A 20,909-nucleotide genomic window follows, 5' to 3' on the forward strand; every position below is an offset into this window, starting at 1 on the left:
AACAAAAAAAAAGTTTTATTAAATGATGTTCCAAATTTTTTTTACGTATGCACTACACACTTTATGTAAATAACGTTCAAGTACCCGTGAACTAGCGCATACTTCTATACGTTAAGGCTGGCATAGCGGACCCTTCCAGAGCCTATTTATAGTACTTTTTTGAGGTTTTTGCCTTACTGGACTCTGTTTAGCAGGGCGTTACTCTCAAATGAATTGTGTATTAGTTGCTATGGAATCATCCTACTGTAGAGATGTATTTCGTGCTCTATCTTTGTTTTATATATATAACATATGATATTAACTTACTGCAGAGAAGTATCTTAATGAATTGTACACTGAGATGTTATCGTGTACTTTTATGCTTCTTTGAACCGAAATAAAGTTGATGTATAGGATGTCAGTAATAAGATTCAAGTGGAAAAAAATAAATTGATTTGAGCCACTCTTACCAAGCTCCTCAAACACCCAAAATCAAGTTACTTCCATAGAGCTATGCCAAAGGATCTCAAGGGTACCTTCAACTCTCCCTTTGGATGGCTTGACCAAGCACAAGGCTCTATCCTCCAAACGTTACTGTGGAGGAAGTCAACTGATTGTGCGTTGCAATTCAATCACATATAAGCACACATTTTCAATAAGGGTTATCCTAGTAGGACTAATGGACACGTGCACCACGCCGGAGCACGTTGCAGATGAAGCCTGATGATTTAAAATGATCTTTGCACTGAAAGGAATCTTTTGAGTGCGGATCACCCAAGGAGGAGCATGCTCCATCGCCTTGTCTCAGCTGTGGGTGCAAGCTGTAACTTGGGAATGTCTGGGGCTAAAGAAGGATCCAAGGTCTTCAGATAAAGTTGGTGGTTTCCTTGATGCATATAGGTTTGAAGGCTCAGAAAAGTCAAATTAGATCTAAATAAATATCTTATTAAACAAATTAGAGTAAGGTCGTTTTTTTAAGCGATCAAGGTCTTGAGGTCACAGGTGGCTCAGTGCTTTGAAAACAGTCTGATGAGATTAATGTTTTTTCTTGGACAACGCCGGCAATGAACATTTTTAATGCCCTAGCACAAATACATTTAGTGCCAACTTGGTGCTTACTATATGGTCGTTTCACAGTCCCCTGAAGCAATTACTCATGGCTTCTTTAAGTTTTTATGCAGGTTCCCTTTCAGACCTCTGTAGTGGGTCTGATAAATATCCTTTCAAACTCACCACCAAAGATCATTAGGACACAACAGCAAGCATACAGTGCTTCACATCTCTTTCAAAAGACTGTTCAGTGTCAAGCTTATAATGATTAAACAAATGAAGTGAGAAGAGCCAGTGTGAAAGTTAGTATGTGTTCCATAAAGAGGAGATAGCCATTCCATAAATGCTAAAGCAAGCTGCCCATCATATGGCATTTTACAGAGAAATCTTCAAAGCTGAAGAGATATTTCTAGACCGAAAGGTCTAATCAAGAGCTTTCTATAATGGACCAACTGTTCTACGTTCACAACAGGAACGTAAGCTAAATACAACCAGAACAGCCTTCTTTTATTCAGAAATTTCATATTCTTACTACGTGTCAGGAAAATACGGTTTTCCTAAGCCTTCTGAGAATTTAAATATTATGTGTTAGAAAAAACTGACATCTTGCAGCCTTTCGTTTCACAGTGACTGTCAGCCAACTCACTTGACAAAAACATTTAACTGTAGTAACAGAAAGAGAAATAAACTCAATTTTCTAAGCAGCAATTAGTAAAAAGACAAACAGACATTTGACCTCTTTCCTTGAACAGTGTCAAGATAAAAAGATGATTTAAAGGCATCTTTATTATTCATTCACTTTCAGAATAAAGAGAACACCTGTTTCTTTCCAGATTATGTTCACTCCCTGGAAGGGACCAGTACGTGCTATTCCACTTGATAAAATCTGACTCACATTTTTCGAGGCCGACAAATAAAAACAGTGCAATTTGTATATAACCGAACAAGGTAAAAAAAAATCCCAGTTGTTATAATCACATGATATGGAAGGGTGCTAGCATACCAATTAATCACAGACAAAATAGAAATACTCTGAACACTGCTGCTCGCATCACAACCAGAACACAATGCATAAAACCTTGACATTTGAAACAGCAGAAACAGCTAAGTGATACAGCTAAACAGAAAACATGAACTAAATGATCAGATGTACAAGTTGCATACTTCTGATAGGCAGTTTCTAGTGGACACTCTACTTACTGCAAATCACTCACCTTCTGATTATCCTAAAAGAGCCAGGCTGGATCTGGAAACTTAACACACTACTAGTTCCTAAGCACCTTCAAATGCCACTGCAGTGGCTATGTCCCATTCTTGGATGGGACGACACAGAGCAATAATCAAGAACTCTGTCCAGAGACAACAGGTCTTTTTCAATTTTTGTGCTATTAGGAAGCAGGAAGTAATATAGGAACAAACAAAAACATAAAAGCGAGCAGAGTATCATCTTCCAAAAATAACTCTGAGGCGAAAGGGCTGTGAAGGAAGCAGAGTACTCACAAGGTAACGTTATCAAAGGTTAGTAACTTGTACCTCTAAAGAATACTTGTTTCTGCAGAATCCTCACCTTTTGATTTCCGAAGAGGAATGCCATCTCAGGTGGTGGACCAGGGGGCAGTATAATTATGCCAAGAAATAATAAGGGTGCCAATTTACTAAATGGCCATAAAGGACAAGTTACTTACCTTTGGTAATGCCTTATCTGGTAGAGACATGATCTAGCCACAGATTCCTTAAAATTGAACTTCCAGGCGTCAGGCTGGATCCAGAAGATTTTTTATAGCAGGACCCCTGCGTGCCGGTAGGTGGCATCAGTCACTTTGAGGGACGTTGTCGGAGTCCTGCTCATGACGTCCGCGTCGTCAATAGAACCACCACTTTGGTGCGCTGACGTCAGTACTTCTCACAACTTTCCACGCCAGAAGCGCGAAGCCTTGAAGTGACTGACCATGGTGTGTTAAAAATTAACAACTCGGGTCCTGAAAGGGAACATCCCTGACACTAAGAATAATTCCGCAGTGCGGGGAGGATCGGTGGGTCAGTAAGGAATCTGCAGCTAGATCATGTCTCTACCAGATAAGGCGTTACAGAAGGTAAGTAACTTGTCCATCTGATATAGACATCTATCTGCAGATTCCTTACCTTTGAACAGATACCCAAGCAATACCTTCCCTAGAGGAGGGACTATGGAAAGTTTAAACCAGAAATTCCTGCAAGACAGAGCAACCAAACAGGCGTTCTCTGAGAACTTGGGAATCCAGGCAGTAGTGTCTGGCAAACGTGTGCAATGATGCCCACGTGGCTGCTTGGCAGATATCAGAAACAGGGACACCACGCTGAAGAGCCGTGGTGGTCGCTTTTGCACTGGTGGAATGGGCCTTCAGCCCTTCAGGGGGATCTTTTTTAGCTAAAGCATAGCAGATTTTCATACAGAGGATAACCCAGCAGGATATAGTCCTCTTTTGAACAGCACGTCCTTTCTTTGCCCCCACGTACTCTATAAAGAGTTGGTCGTCCACCTGGAACTCTTTGCTTTGATCGAGATAGAACAATGATGCTCCTTTGGGGTCGAGATGATGGAGACGCTCCTCTTCCTTGGAAGGGTGCGGGGGTGCACAGAAGGTAGGCAGGGTGACAACAGACTGTCCCAGATGGAAGGGTGTTACCACCTTAGGCAGAACAGATGCCCTAGTCCGGAGTACCACTTTATCCAGGAGGAACGTCAGGTAAAGAGGCTTTGATGACAGTGCTTGCAGTTAACGCACCCTTCTGGCAGAGGTTATTGCCACTAAAAAGGCTGTTTTGAAGGTGAACGGCCGTAGACAGCAGTTGTGCAGCAGCTCAAACGGTACACACATCAGAAAGGTGAGAACCAAGTTAAGGTCCCACAGTGACATAATGAAGGGTGAAGGTGGGGGGGGGGAAGACAAGTGGGTTAACCCCTTCAAGAACCTCTGCACCAGAGGCGATCTAAAAAGAGAAGGCTGATCAGGCAGTCGAAGAAAAAACAAGAACGGGCCAAAAGATATCCCTTCAAGGTGCCGAGAGCAGAGCCCTGCCGGGCCAGGGAAAGAGTAAACAGGAGGACCTTAGATAAGGATGCAGCTAGAGGGTCAATAGACTGGTATATACAATATTTACAAAACACGTTCGATCGGTAGCGTATATCGATTTCGTGGAGGAACACCTGGCTGCCAGAATAACCTCACCAGCTTCCAGAGGAAGGTAAAAAGTTGCCAACTTTTGCCACTCAATCGCCATGCAAAGAGGTGGACAGTGGGCAGGCTTGGGTGGAATACCCTTCCCTGTGACAGAAGATCCTCCTGAAGGGGCAACTTGACCAGAGGATCGATGATCATGTCTAGAAGCTCGGGATAGCAAACTCTCCGTGCTCAGTCCAGAGCCATGAGAATGACTTGTGCCTGGTTGCTCCTGATCTTCTTGAGCACTCTGGGCAGGCGTGGTATGGGCCGAAAGGCGTATAGGAGGCCTGAGCTCCACTCGCAGCAAAAAGCATCGGGGGCTGTGTAGGGTAGTGTTTCAGTGTAGGGGACGGACTGGGGGTAGGGTCGTGCTGGGGGTAGTGTTTTAGGGTTTGGAGTAGTGTAGTGTTATGTAGGGTAGTGTTTTAGTGTAGTATTGTGGAGTATGTGTTATGTAGGGTAGTGTATATGGATGTAGAAATTAGCGTAGTGTTGGGGGTTATTAAAAAAAATGCGTTGTAAATCTATGCGGGGAATTGGGATCCGAAATAAAGACATTTCATATGCATTTTTAAGCAAATGCGAAGTAATGGTATACGTTAGAGAAAAATGGGTTGTAATGGTACTTGCGAACTAAAAACAACATTGTAAAAGTATGCATTGTTTTAGTTTGCGAAGCATCATCATACATGCGCCAGAGAGACCATCGAACAGCAGCAGATGTGTTTAACAGGCACAGTGGGTGGGGATGCTCGGGAGGCTAAAGATGCAGGGAATTATAGCAGCATTTTCTCCAAGATTCTGAAGAGGACGTTGACACGAGAGCCCGAAATGGTGCTGTAGGATAGTGGAAATATTGGTGACAATTGGACCTTTTCTTGTAAGGGAGGGGATTGGGGAGGCTGTGCGAAGAGGAAGGAATCTTTTCTTGTGTTTCTTGTGTGGGAGGAACTCTCATGAGAACACTGCCTCTCTTGAGGGACTTTTGTATGAGCACAAGTGGGAGCAGGAAGGCACTTCACAGAGGACCTTCGCAATGAAAGGCTTGGCCACCTTCTATTGAATTACCTTGAGGTGATTTCCATTGTGCTGTAGGCCCAGACACCCTCTGAGAGGGTTTAGAGATGGACATCTGCTTTCTACAGGACCTTAAAGGCTTGAAGCCTGAGACGTCTCTGCAAGAGACACAATATGTGAACATTTCTAAAAAAAAAGATTCTTCCCGGGTAAAACCATCAAATCTAATGGAGGGAGATCCAGATCTGCATTGGAACAGAGTGAAAAGGCGGGACCCGAGGTCATGGAGCAAAGCGGTGTCTTGTATGGTCCAGTGTTGCCACATCCGGGGACTGTGGAGAAGCTGTGATTGGAAAGCTATGGCTTCACATGTTAGCGCTGTGGAGCCATTGATGTTAAAAGGGTCAGGAGCCAGTGTGGTGCTTGAAGGGTAAAGAAAGGGGGATGTAGTTTCAGAAAAAAATGCTACAGTAAAATTGAACAATAGCAATGTCAATCAATGACTTAAATATACTTCAAAAATAAAGAGATAGCATATGGCGTACGGTAGTGGATGTTTATTTCCCCCCTCATCTTGTGCTGCTGCTATACATGCTGATCAAGTTCTGAGAGAGTGAGGAAGCATTTGGTGTACCCTCTATACTTTGACTGTTCTTCGTTAGGGAAGCTTACACTTCTATTGCCCTTTCTGTGCGGGGAACAGCCTTTACAACGCGGGCATTACCACACGCTACCATTACAACGCTGCTATTACAACGCAAGTTGTTACAACGACTTGCGCTGGAGGGCGCCGTTGGATAGGGAATAGTTTAATTTTCTATTCCAACACCTTCCCTACTGTAACGTGGGCTGGAGTTTGAATAGAAATTTAAACTATTGCACTATCCAGCGCTTACAGCGCAAGTCGTTGTAAAGACTTGCGTTGTAAAAACAGCGTTGTAATGGCACGCGTGGTAAAAGCCCGCGTTGTAATGTCATACAACCTTCTGTGCCTGTGCTGCTTGGTAGTGAAGCTCGGCAGCACCTTTTTACTTTACAAAATGCAAAGCAATTGGCACTACCTGGAGGCGGGGTAGTGGAGGGTAAGAGTGGATCAGTGCAGGAAACAAGAACAGGCTGGGACTAAGAAGCAGCGAGGCGAACAGGCTGGGACTAAGAAGCAGCGAGGCCAACACGCTGTGCAATGTGGAGAAGTGCAGGGTCTAGGTGGGAGAGTGCAGAGGGTAAGGGGCTGGGCAGTGTGCTGTGTTACTGGTGGGGCATACCATTGATTCAGTCCCATGAGAGGTGTTTGTGTAACCTCGCCCTCTAGGCGTAAGTCCCGATTGTCACGACTGTGACGTAGGGGCGTGACTGTTTTGAATAAAGTGGCTCGGTAATCACACGAGCGATAAGAACAGTACCCTGAGGGTCCAGTCTTCATTAATTAAGTTAATACAGCACGTGTTCACGGTCAGGACATGTGAACATAACAGGCAGCACACAACCTAAAAGCACCGCTGCTGCTCATGCATATCTACCTCTCTGAAGCTACGCAGGAAGGCTAGCACAAGGAGGAGGGATAAGCAAAACGTGGCACTCTGGGAAATAAAAGTAAGGCCCAAGGCAGGCAACGGCAAATGAGGAATACATTACACAATAACAGAGGCCACATCTTATTATAGCACTTCGTTCGATTTCTAAATAAAGTCCAGTACTGACATGTCAGACACACGTTACGGCATCTTGTCTGTAGGTGGGGGGAGTAGCATCACAACATTAGATGATCTGGATGTATGGACGGTTGGAAGGCAAGAGGTAGAGCGGAGAGAGGAAGGAAGCAGTGGCTGGTTTCAGCATGTTTTCCAATGAGGTCTTAGGTTCCCAGTCCAGCCCTGCTATCAACCGCCTTCTGATAGGAGATGGGATGTGGACAGTACCCATGGATTCAAACTCTATAGTCTTATGATGCACAATACTGATGTCATCTAGAATTTAGGGTATTTTTGATCCGACTTGCATGCTCTTGAATACTTCCTGTAGGCCACGAATAGTACTGCTTCTGCAGACTGTCCAGCATTGCACCTGCTATATGACAAGTTTCTTGCCATGGTTGAACAAAATGTGCTTTCTTGTACATTTAGATAGTTCGGTAGCAAGAAACACATTTTGTACATTCATGTCAAAGTGGCAGATAGAGCAATTACTGCCAGTATAACCCACAGGTGGCAGTGCCACGGATCATGTGCTTGCCACAAGTGTAGTTTTTTGTCACTTACTCTATCTTTCAGGGTAGGGTTGAGGCTGCAGAGTGATTAGTAGTTCGTCAATTAATGGTCTGCCTCGCATTTCTATTTTATTTCTTTTTTTAAACAGTTCTTTATTAAAGTTTTTACATTTTTTGGTCAGCCCACCCCGCCGCCCCCCCTCCCCACCCCATACAGGCATTATAAATGATATATACATACCTTAGCGGTAACAAACAAAGAAATACATTTTCAAAATTAAAACAATAATATTTATATCGGAAAAATAATTAAAGACATGGCTAATTCGGATATTTTATCCAATGTGTAAGAGGGTCCCATAGATCTAATCCTTTCATTTTCTTGTTCATACCCTTCATGCTGTAGATCGCTATCTCGAGGTTATATGTTGCTAGAAGTCGTGCCCGCCATTGCTGAAATGTTGGTGGTTGTGGGTCTAGCCAGACCGATGCCAGACATATTCTAAGCACTGCCTGATATAATGAAGGGACAAAAGTCCCTTCATTATATCAGGTCGAGTATCCCAGTCTGCCCCCAGTATTATTTCCGCAGTAGATATCTCTATTCTTGTTTTAAACATTCCTGAGAGAAAGATAGAGATTTCCCGTCTGATGGTGCTAAGTGTCTTACATGTGGCAAACATATGTATTAGATCTGCTTCAGGCATCGCGCATCAAGGGCATAGTGTCCCTTTACCAGTACTCCATTTGGCTATTCTATTGGGGGTATAATACAGTTGGAAAAAGGTTTTATAAAATTGAGCTTGCAATTTGGTTGACATTAATAGCGATTGGGAAGGTTCGAATGCCCTCAGGATTGAGGTTTCTGGTATTTCTAATTAGTTCTGCCAATTATGGGTATGTTTATCCAGATCATCGGGAAAACCGGCAATTAGGTTATTATATATTTCCCCAATTTTGGTTCTATTATTTTGAACCACTATTTCGATTATCTTAATTTTCTGGAATGCAGCACTGCCGCCCCCCTTTTTCATTATAAAATCCCTAATTTGCAGGTATTTGAAGAAGTCTCGATATTCTAGACCAAATTTATTTTTTATAACTTCAAATGAGCTAAAACCTGTTGAATCATAGAATGAGCCAAATTGAGAGATACCCGCCCTAACCCACCGCATCATGCAAGTGTCGGTAAAGATCTCATGAAGGTTATTATTACTATGGAGGGTCGTATAATAAGAGAACCTACCAATCCCCAAAAGTTTACGAACATGGTTCCAGGCAATATAGATACCTTTAAGGGGTTTGAAGCGAAGTTTTTTAAAATGACAATCATAAGTCAATCGCCACAGATGTTCTCCCGTTTCTTTGCAGAGGATACGTTCCTGTGGAGTTGGGACCCCCCTCTCTTGATCAGGATCCTGTTTTGGAGTTAATAGTGATCTACTATATTTAAGAATTGTAGCCCACCAATAAACTTTAAAGTTAGGTAAGGCGAGACCCTCCTCTATCTTTTGGTAGGGTGATGAATCTATAAGCTCTACGTGATCAGCTATACCCCCAAATAAAACGAGAAAAAAACCCATCAATTTCTTTAAAGATCAGTGGGTCAAAGTTTAAACAAATGGTTCGAAAAAAATATAAAAATTTAGGATAAAATATCATTTTGATTAGATTGCATTTTCCGATGATGGTTAGATGTAAATTATGCAATCTACTTACGTTTTTTTCTGTTTGTTTCAAAAGTGGGTTCAGGTTAAGTTTAACCAGATTATTTAGTTTTGATGTAATATTCACTCCTAGATATAATGCGTTATCAACTACCCTACCATCGCAGTAGTTGCTATTACTGTTGATTATGATCTGGGTTTTATTTTGATTTAGCTTGTAGCCGGAAATTTCTCTGAAGTTCTTTGCTTCTTCTTCCATTACATTGACTGCTTCATTTGGGTTAGCTGTGACTATTGCGATGTCTTCCGCGTATGCCAGGGTCTTGGTTTCTCCATTGGGGGTCTTCATTGGTGTTATAGATAGATTGGTTTCTAGCCTAAGGATGAAAGGGTCAATAAATAAAGCGAAACTTGGAGGGGAGCAGGGGCAGCCCGGTCTTGTCCCTCTAGTCACTTTGATGATGTCTGAGATTTCCCCGTTTATCATAACCACTGCTTCCGGATTGACATGCATCATGCGAACAGCGTTGATAAATTGTTCCCGGATCCCACTCTTTGACATAGCAGTCCATAGATATTGCCAGGAGACCCTATCGAATGCCTTTTCAGCATCTAGCAATATTAGTGCCATAGGTTTTCCTGTAACTTCTGCAATATCAAAGAGTGTAATTACCCTCTGAATATGCTCGGTAGTTGATCTGCCTGGGACGAATCCATGTTGCCTGACTGAGATAATTTTGTGAATTACTGGGGCAAGTCTGCTTGCTAGCAATTTAGAATATATTTTGGAGTCATTATTTATTAATGTAATTAGACGGTAGGCCCATAATTCTGTGGGGTCTTTGTTCTTCTTGGGGAATACAATGATTTTAGCCCGAGCCCAGGATTCCGGTGGCTGCCCTCCCTGAAAAACCTGAGTCATCAGTTTAGTTAAAATTTCTTTTAATTGCTTGCTAAATCTAGCATAAAATTCCACGGGAATTCCATCTAGGCCGGCTGCTTTACCAGATGAAAGGCTGTTTATTGAAAGGAGGATTTCTACCCATTGTGGTGCCTCTGCCAGGTTGTCTTGGTCGGTTTATGGTAGCTGAGTCCCCATGACTAAATCCAAATATTCGTCAATTTTGGACTGGCTCTTGCATGTTTCAGTGTATAGATCCGCATAGTACCTCTGGAATGCATTCCTGATCTCTTTGGGGTCTTGTGTAAGTCCATTAATAGGGTCTCTAATCTCTTTGATTGTGTTTTCGATATTCTGCTGTCTTGTTCGGACTGCTAGTTGATGTCCTACCTGTTCACTTAATTCATAAATTTTCTCTTTATTCAAAGTGGCTTTATAGATGGCATTAATGGTGAGGGTTTCTGTTATTAGGTTTCTTGCTATGGCTACATCCCTTACAGCCCCTTCTATATTAGTGCCACCCTGAACTCCTCTCACCAGATCTTCTTCCTTTCTTGCAAGATTATCCTGCAGGTTTTTTAAACTTTGTTTTGCCTCTTGGTTGCTTTTAATTGAGAATCTAAGAGTTTCTCCCCTGATTCCCGCTTTAAGTGTGTCCCAAACCACTTCCAGCGGAGCACTACCCATATTATACTCCAAAAATTCTGGAATCCAGTTTTCTATGAGCTGGCAGTATTTTTCATTAATCAATAAAGCCCTTTCGAAAGTCCATCTACTGTGGTCCGGTTGTATCTTCCCGGTGTCAATACTTACAATTAGGGGATTGTGATCTGATAGAACCCTAGGTAATCGGTCTATAGAGCATTTGGTTATGATAGTGTGTGATGCAAATATATAATCCAGCCTGGCAAATTTAAGGTGTAGGTGGGAGAAAAAGGTATAGCCAGGAATATTTGGGAATTTCTTCTCCCAACAGTCAGAGATCCCATGTGTATTGCAAAGTTCCTTGAGGGCTCTAAATACTTTTGGTTTTCTACCCTGGTATGTGAAATTGTGCCCAGATGACCAGTCCGATGGAAGATTTAAATTAAAATCGCCACACACAATCATTGGGACTGGCCAGTGTGCTAACTCGTTAGGCAAGAATCCCAAGAGATCTGGATCATCTGTGACACACCCATACACTGAACAGATCGCTAGTTTTTTCCCCACATCATATTGGCACTCCGTAATGGCCCATCGACCAAATTTATCAGCAGCTGATCTCGTAAATCTGAGCCCCCCTCCAAGTGGCAAAATAGCCACCCCTCGTGTTTTATTTGCCTGAGTTGTAGCTGTGACTACTCTATATCCGAGGGTTTTCAAAATGTGTGTTTGGGATCCCTCCACGTGGGTTTCTTGGAGGCAGACGATTTCTGCCCAGATTGATTTGAGACCTATTGCTATTCTTTGTCTCTTTTTTGGATCGTTAAGTCCGCATATATTGATGGTCAATATTTTTAACTCAGCCATTCATGAAAATAAATTTTGCCTTGTCTAAATTTGGAAAAACCAAAGGTGATGATGGACGGAGCATTGACAATACAAACACTCACCCCCGGTCCTCGGAAGCTTGTTTCCGGTCCAGGGAAGGCGTGGCTTGGCAGTTCGGGCTGGACTGTTCCCATAAGGCACAGGGTCAGACTGATTTGCATACAGCCATGTCTGAACTGGGGTGGCAGAGTGGGCTAAAGAACGGTGATGGATTAAACCCAGATCTGTTGACTGGGTGTGAGTGTTTGATTGGTTCAGATGCTCCGTCCATCACCACCCCCTTTTGTACCACTTTGTTTGCCATAAGTTGGCCAGGGTATGCTCAGACATGAGTCCCTTGCTCACTTTGCCACTGGATTCAAGCAAGCCGGCCTGAAGATGGCTGAAATGCCAGAAACCGGTCCTCGGAAGCTTGTTTCCGGTCCAGGGAAGGCGTGGCTTGGCAGTTCGGGCTGGACTGTTCCCATAAGGCACAGGGTCAGACTGATTTGCATACAGCCATGTCTGAACTGGGGTGGCAGAGTGGGCTAAAGAACGGTGATGGATTAAACCCAGATCTGTTGACTGGGTGTGAGTGTTTGATTGGTTCAGATGCTCCGTCCATCACCACCCCCTTTTGTACCACTTTGTCTAAATTTGAGCCTTTGCTCAAACTAAAATTCCCATCTGTTGCCCGTTTAGAGTCTGGGACATTTGTCTTAATTATAGCCCTAGCCTGGGCTTCTGACCTGGTTCTGCGCCTGTATGCCCTCCCCCTCCCCCCTTCCCCTAAAACCCCTCCACCAGACCCCTCCCTCCCCCCCCCCCCCAACCTCCCTAGAACCCGCCCGCCTCCCTCCACCATCCCTTGAGGCAACCTGGTTCTGGGAGAACCAGGTTGTGGGCATCCGGGTAATCATTTCTTTTTTAAATTGAATACTATTCTAAATTAATTCTAGACTTATGCACCAAGAGACCCACATCTTGCGTTAGAGTGATGGACTTTAGATGCTTGAACCCAAGGTCAGATGTTCATCATGCAAATCAGCTGACTCTGAATGAGCTCAAGTGCCAATGTGCTCTCATTTTTAACATGCACGCACAAAGCCAATAGGCCTCATTCTCATTTTCCTTTAATCATCATCTCTCTTGTCATTAAGGAAGCCTCTGGTGAGGTGTATCTGATTTCAGCAGTGGTTAGGTAGCAGCATCAAGAAAGCAGCCCAGGCCAGTGGCAACTAAACATGGTTGCTAGTGACACCAAAGGGTAGTTCCTCTAAAGGAAACCATTAAAGGAACTGACCTCTGATGTCCCTCGTAATTAATTAGTTTTAATCTAAAATACATCAAATATTTTTTTCTTTGCACACAATATATGCATGAGATAACTGGATGAGGGAAATAGTTTGATTGAGTTTAATTTATTTTCAGATGTAAAATTGTCCCTCATGTTTAAACGAGGAGGCATAAGGACAGATGGCGAGAATAAAATGTCATCTCCACTGACTGAAGATGTGATCTTGATAATCTTGGAAGCCAATGGTTTGAAGCGGGCTAAGCCAAACTCGTTCTTTGTATTGAACACATAACGTTGGTGTAGCCACACCTAAAAATGCCACTGTCTCAGAAACACTGCACTGTGCAAAAAGTCAACCTTAAAGCCACCGAAGGCAGAGCAAAGACGTGACCAGCTGATAAGATGACTGAAGGTGAGCCTTTTCCCATTTCAGTTCCATGTGTTCTGTCCAGGCTTAGCATGCAATGAAAGGCAAACCAACATGTCTTTACATGATACATGGGGTCTCTTTCCCCTCAGCTAACGATGTCTTTTCACTTAAACAACATCAAAACACCTTGAAAAGGAGAATGAAATACAAAGCAATGGGACCAGGGATTAGTAAAGCACAGGAAATTGTCAGTTGATCGGAAACAGTACGAAGAATTGCTGGAAAGAACTGTTCTAACCATCCATTATTGAGAATGTTTCCCTAATGAAGTCAATTGTGGGGCCGAAACGTGTTGGCTGGCCTGACAAGATGTGTGTTTGATCAAGAAGATTAAATAATAAATCTAGTGTTTAACGTTAATGATCCACTGAGTCGAAGACTCTTGGATGACTTTAATACTGTTGTGAAGATAACAGAACACCACGGACATTTGGAAATATAAGAATACTTTCAAAGGACTAAAAAAAAGGTTTTGGAATTTTAAGAGTACGGCGTGCTTCCCCTTTTCTGCATATGAAATAAAAAGCTAAACACAAACCCCTGGAATGCAAATGAAAAACAACTATAGGGCTGGGACTCATTTATATTTCAAGATACCATCATTTAAGCACTGAAATTAGTACAGTTGTCAAAACCTAACATATTTGTGAAATTATTAATATCAACATAATATTGTTGTCGCCACCTCCGCAAGTGATGCATTGAGAAAAAAACCTATGCAGCAGCTTTCAATTGTCAATCTGAGACTCTTAAGTTATTTATTGTAAAATATTTAAGTGCAGATATGGATATGTAAGTGGTGAAGAACAAGCAAAAACATGTTTATTAAGTTATGGCAAACGATAGGGAGTTGCACAAAAGTGGTTATCGACAAAGCAATTAACACCTGCCATCATTACCATAAAAAAGATGCATCGTGAGGTCAATAAACTATTCTAGAAGTTCAAGAGTTTTCTATTGCCTCGAAGCAGCTATACAAAACAGCATTTGTAAACTGCCCACATGATATCAGTTTCCCTGAGGAATTTCAGGGAGACTTTCGAACCAGGGCCACTCGACTAAAATCCTGCATCAAAAGCACAGGGATGAAGGAATAGGATTCTAAATTTAATATTCTTGGGCCTTGGAGCAAGAATATGGTGACTGTGATAACAGGACATTAAAGAACCAGGTTGGGGTTCTACATAAGGAGGCAAAGGTTGGTTGTAACTAAGGTTATTTAAGGTGTCACTCTTTAGACATGGTAATGTCAACAAATACACACTTCAAACTTGAAAATGTCCCACACAAACAAGATGAAAATGTTCCACACAAACTAGATGAAAACTCAACAGCCATCACAAGAAGATGATTGCTATTAACAGCAAACAACTGCATTCACAAACTTAGAAGAAAACGTTAAAGGCCGGTTTCTTATTTGGCCACAAGGTGGCACAATCAACCTACAAGTTGTGGGTGGGACAGAAATATGCTATTATGTTTTCTAATCAATCGTGAACTGCTCTGGGGTATTAAAATAATGGAATACATATTGAAAGAAGTACAGATTTTTTTAACGTTATTCCATTTTGTATATGAAAAAGCTAACAAGGCCCCATCATGTTTTATATTTGTATCTATAGAGGCTTGAATCAGAGTAGAGTGACATTGACATCATGGTAATATAGGGAAGCAGACCCATATGGGTGTCAGATAGCCAATCAGATTCTTCAGAAAGCTGTCCGTAACTGGCTTTTCAGACACCGAGCTGCCTATCTCACAACAGAGATTTTTTTTTTTTTTTTTTAGAGTGACATGGGCAAAAGTGAACACAGTTAAGGGACTCCAGTAGTAGTGATTCATTGATTGATTAAAATCTTTACAAAGAATGAATGCTCAATTTTGTACATTCAAGTTACATTACCTCGTTAAAAATGGTTTGTAAACAACAGTAAATCTTTTAAAATTTATACAAAAATATTTTAAAACTGTTTTAAATAAAGCAAGTACATATGTATAAAAGTTAGTGATGAATATAATCATTTTACAAAACAATGTTGTGTTCTAATTTTTTCAGTGCAATTGTTAAGAATTTTGCAAAAGCAGAATTAATGGGTAGATCATCTGGACAGAGACATCGAATCAGTGCTATTCTACAAGTTCTTATCGCTCTTTCATTGAATAACCTTTTTAGCAAGGTTAGTCTTTAATTTTTTAGTTCTGGACAGATGCACAGGACATGTATAATATTTTCCTCACCAATTTTGCACAACCGACACGGTATGTTATTTTTGAGTTTTTTCCAAGGTAGTGCATGTGATTCTCCTGGCCATATTCCAAATCGTGCATGAATGAAGATATTTTTGCTTCTCCACGACCATGCCGTGTCCAGATACTGCTGAGGCCTCTTTTTTTTGTAGCCATTTATTATGGACCAGGCGTGTTTCCTTTTATTAAGGGTCTCTTTATCGCTTATCAATGATAGGTAATCCGTTGTTTTATTCACAACTTTTTTTTTGAAGGATTCCTGGGTTAAAGTAGTGGTACAGATCCCTCTAACTCCAAGTTCATCTAGAGCGCTGTCCAGGTATTTCCACGCAGATCATTTTTTGTTACCCTCTATTTCTTTCCATAAAAGATGCGAAATTAAGTTCTCCTTATCATTTTTTACTCTATTCCATACCTTAATTATATGTCCCTTCCGTGCATATAATTGGTTGTTCAAACCGAATTTCAACCTTACTTCGGCTTGTGAGGCATTTTTTGGTAGACGAAAAAGGGAGCGGAAAGTTTTTGTGATAGCATTATTAATAATTATTGCATCTTTTCCGTTTAGAGCCTCACTGCCATAAGATAAGTAAGGTAACAGTTTCGCCGATATCACTTTAAGGACCAGTTAAGGGACTCGGTCCTAGTCAATAACGCTAATACTGTCCTGTACCCTTCTCATGCACTATTTTCATCAGTTCATGCTGACATGACCAGTGAGGACCCATAACAAGCAGCTAACTTTCTCGTGCCTAAGTGCATAGCAAGCAACATTGCTCACGTGTGACATTTATAGGGGGTTCCGTGTGCATATGAGTGATATTCTACAGTCACATGTGTGACACATCAAGTGAGACGTTCCCACAAGTAATTAAAGCATCAACCAGTATTTGAGTGCCTCTCTGTGAGCTTTTTGTTACTAGGTATGTGGAAGGGTAGTGGCCTACGGACTGCCCCAATCACACCTGTCGACCCTTTCATCTGCAGTCTCTCACAGTGCTTGAAATTGTAAAATAGAAGTGCTGGTACTCTGTAGCAGAGTACCAGGTTTTTTTGAGAAGTGCTGGTACTCTCCAAATAAAAGTATAGCATTTCTCTTGAGAAGTGCCGGTACTACTCCACTCAAAATAAAAAAGTGTTGGTACTCCATACCGGACAGTACCGGCCCATTTAAAGCACTGGTCTCTCACCCTTTTGCTTAATCTGCCTGTCTCACACGTTATCTTCTTCCTCTTCATCAGTGTCCTTTCACTCTCTCTTTCTGCATGTACTATCGCTTCCATCACAAAGGATCTCTCTTTCTCTTACACACAGAGGCACTCTTCTTCACACCTATAATTACAGCATTTCCTTTTCCTGAGTAAGTATTTTAGTGGTGCACCACCTTCACACAAAATGGTAATTAACAATAGGCACGTGTGCGAAAATGGTTCTGTGCACTCATGGACTTCAATTCGCCAAAGCGCCAGGGGTAGCAAAAGTGACATCACACATCCTTTGACCTTCACTTTCAATCCAGCACACGCGTTTACACAAACACACATTCACACTCTCTCATGTAAACACACTCACCCGCAGGCAAGCACACAGCATACATTTAAAAGCATGTGTTACTCACCACGGCTGCCAGAGAAGGTCATAGTCCTGCTCTTTGTACTCTATTTTATTATACTAATAGTGATAAATGTAATATGATTCACTATTAGAAATCAAGCTCCAACCGAAGTCCATAAGGACAAGCGGACTGTGTTCCTGGCACTGATTTTGCCACCACTGAGGCCAGGGGTCTCAAAGGCAGTGGCAGGGGTCACAAGGGGCATGCCTGGGGTCACAGCTGCTACCCCTGGTGACCCCAAAATGACAGACATGGCGAAGAAATTTAAAAATGGCACGCTTGCAGATAAGCAGTCAAGTGCAAGGACGTTAAAGTTGGGGGAAGAGGCAGACCTGCTTGTAAGATTGTAGTTCATGCGAGCGGCCATGTTCTGGAAGGTTTGCAGGCATAAGAGGAGATAGTCTGCCATGCCCACATAGGAGGGCATTCCCAAAATTCAGGCTGCTGCTGATAAGTGACTGGATAGTGGTTTTGTGGCACTGTAACAGCAGCCAGCTAAAGATCTTGCAGAGTGGAAGCAGGATACCATGGCAGGTCCCACAAGCAGCGGTGACCTGATCTTTCACAGAGATCATATTGTCAAATATAATGCCCAGGTTCCTTGCAGATTTCTTGGGAGCAGGGGGAGGGCCAAGAGTACTGGGCCACCAGTTGTTTGCCCAAACAGGATCAGCCTTCCAGAACAGGATTCTCTTGGTGTTATACCTGTTCAGTTTTAAGCAATGGTCCAGCATTCATGTAGCCATCAACACCAAACAATGCACAAGGCTGCATCTTGTAGCCTCAGCATTTTCTGCAATCGATACAATTAATTGTGTATTGTCTGCGTAGGGTACAATGATGGTTGACAATGAGGCCATTTAAATGTTAAAGAGAGTCGGGCTCAGAGACGATCCTTGGGGGAGGCTACAGGTAACAGATGCAGAATCTGACTTGAACGGAGAAAGATGAGTAGAACATGTTTTGCCTGCCAGAAAAGACCGGAACCATTTAAGGCTTTTAGAGAATAGGCTGCTCTCGAGCAGCAGTTTTAATTAAGATGACGAGGCAAAACAGTGTCAAAGGCTGCTGAAAGGTCAAGGAGGAAAAGGACAGTAGATTTGTCCTCAACCAATGTTGACCTGATGTTATCTGTTACAGTCAACGATGCAGTTTTAATACCATGGCTCACTCTGAACCCTGGTTGGAAAACATCCAGTAGAATGTTCTCTTCCACGTAGAGTGATAGTTGAGAATCAATCAGTTTCTGAAAGGCTTTGGCTGGAAGAAGGAGTAAAGACATAAGGAGAAAGTTTGGCATGTCTACCTTACCATCTGATGAACTACTCATGCCCGAAATAATTATTTGTGACTCACCCAGAAAAGGAAAGTTCTGCTTTTTCATTTCTTCTGCGGATAGAAGATATTTGGTTAGACCTTGTTTTTTATTTCCATATTTCTGAATAATGGGATTTATCTGTTGATCCACACCGCTTGAAGTTACAGGAGTATTCTCATCCAACGCAGACACACCTGAAACGAAAGGGGAACATATGTCCATCAGCATGCCTGGTCTTTAGTGCTGTTTGTGCTATTGGAACATACATACCGTAATTATGAAGTAGAGCGAAGACCTGCATTCATAACAGCAGCATGCACTGGAGGCATGGGGACTATTAGTGACCACACTGCCTATTTGAGAATGTGTGATTTCAATGCTCTCTCAAGACAGATTTCTAATTAACTGGCTATAGTAATGAAACTCTGGAAAAAGACAAACCACAGTGTGTCATTTCGCTAAAACCAGTAGGGTCGAAGAAGTGAAACCACATGCCTTCAGACTCCCAATGAATTCACAGAAAGCGGCGTCACATAACCTGTGATTCTCATGGGATTTCGCTGAACAATTCTTTTTTTAACACTTGAGGGTGAAGCAGGTCAATAAATGGTGATTGACAGGAGATTCGAACCACCACCTACTATATTTGCACAATCTTTTCAAAACATGTACCCGGCCTACAGGACATGCCCTATACCTGTGTTGACCTGAAGGCGTCAGCCCCAGATTATGGGACAGTATACAAGTGGATATGAAAGGGGTGTCTGGAAAGAACCTCGCTGAGGAGTTCTAGCTGTAAATTTGAGCTTCAATCGGGAATGCTAAATTCAAGATATCGGCAACAACAAATCCTGACAATAACAATCATAACTATTACAAGTTTGTTCTTCCAGGAATGATAAAAGTCATTCTAAATGCAAATAAAGCAGCTAAGGTATAAGATATAGTAAACCATACTCACTTGAGGGGGCACTCTTTCCGCATGTTTCTTTCCCCCTACTGTCCGCAGTAACAATCTGGCTTATTCCCATCAGTGAAGACACAATATTTGAGCACGGTGGTGGTAAACTGAATCTCTAGCAATGAAGAGAACATTAAAAAAAATTATAAACATGAACGGCAATACCCAGCACATAAAAGTGATTAACCTTTACAGTAATTACTAAATGTTCTACTGTTCCTACTGCCACACTTAAGGCATAAAACGTTTCTACTGTTACATGTAAAGCTGTAATAGCTGTCACTACTAAATGTGAAGAATTACACTGTTAAATTATAATCTCATTTTGGAACTGCTTTGAATTTAGTCACTGTTAAGTCTGGCCAAAGCCAGCTTATGCCCCAAAATCTTTTGCAATCAGTTCAGAAAACAAACATATGACTGAAGAGGTTGCTATGTAGTTTTTTCCATTTGTCTTTCGTATATTTGGGGAAAAAAGTCAGTATTAAATACATTCTACATTTTTTTTATCCTTGGATCCTCAGGAGGGGGGAAAAGCTGCTGAATTTGGAGGGGCGTGGCTAGGATGGTTATCATGGTGGACGCTTGAGTAGAGAGCGCCTGGCTTGCGACTCAATCATTCGGTCCAATCTTCGGACACCTTGGCGATTATCCTCTCACAACTCTTTGGGAGGCAGCCAGGGAATCCCTGCTGGTACGACGGCACAGCTAGGAGCAGAGAGAGGCTCCCACGACATTGTGCTTCTGCATGAGAGGCCTGCGTGGGTCCTCCGGGCCATGGGTAAGAGTGCAGCTCTGGCTGCCCAGCTTTGGCTCATGGTGACTTGGGGCCCAGGTCAGCGCCAAGGCAGTGAATGTCCCACACCCAGGCATGGCGTCGTCTAGCTGGGCATTTGCTGCTGCTGGAAGACTGTTATAAAGAAGATACTGGGCAGGTAAGAGTAAAGAAACTCCTTTATTGAAGTATCCTTAACAGCAGTCAATCAATGATGGCATCGCACGCCCACAGTCGCTATGTCTCCCGTCCCGTCCTACTTGACCATTATGGAATCAGAACACACATTCTCATTCAATCACGACTCGAGAAGCACAGGGACACGAGCGCGAGGCCATGGACCCGAAGCATCAATCCTCATTGAGGATTAACTCACCTCCCTCTTAATAATAATACAAAGCTATAACTGCCTGCATATTTGTTTCCTTTGATTGTAAAAGGCTTTAGACATTCAATCATTAGAGGTTAGGTGTCCCGTTATAATTGTCTCCCATCACTACTGTGGCTTGGAACATCTTCAACTCCAGCAACAATTCCTCTAAGTGGATGTGGCTCATCAATAATGGGCCCAAAGAAACTAACTACCATAGAATCTTGTCCCTCCAACATAATGTGTAGAATTATCCAACTACTGTTTTTTTGTGGGTCGCTCTGGTTCACCACTCCCTTGTTGCTCCTTACTAGGCAAGCCACCAATCCTACTAGGGGAGAAGCATTTGAATGATGTACTT

General features: G+C 42.4%; 1 protein-coding gene across 2 annotated transcripts in view; it reads right to left on the reverse strand.

Annotated features, from left to right (window-relative positions):
* Nucleotides 1-20,909, reverse strand: part of REXO5 (RNA exonuclease 5) — a 350,267-nt gene that overhangs the window by 270,722 nt on the left and 58,636 nt on the right. For both annotated transcript variants that reach the window (XM_078665078.1, XM_078665077.1), the window contains exons 5-6: nucleotides 19,404-19,518; nucleotides 18,481-18,636 (exon numbers count right to left, since the gene is read on the reverse strand). In XM_078665078.1, the coding sequence (XP_078521204.1) occupies nucleotides 18,481-18,636; nucleotides 19,404-19,518 (271 nt within the window). The remainder of the gene's footprint in view (nucleotides 1-18,480; nucleotides 18,637-19,403; nucleotides 19,519-20,909) is intronic.

The sequence above is a fragment of the Lissotriton helveticus genome, chromosome 10, assembly GCF_964261635.1.
Source record: "Lissotriton helveticus chromosome 10, aLisHel1.1, whole genome shotgun sequence".
In the NCBI taxonomy this organism is placed as follows: domain Eukaryota; kingdom Metazoa; phylum Chordata; class Amphibia; order Caudata; family Salamandridae; genus Lissotriton; species Lissotriton helveticus.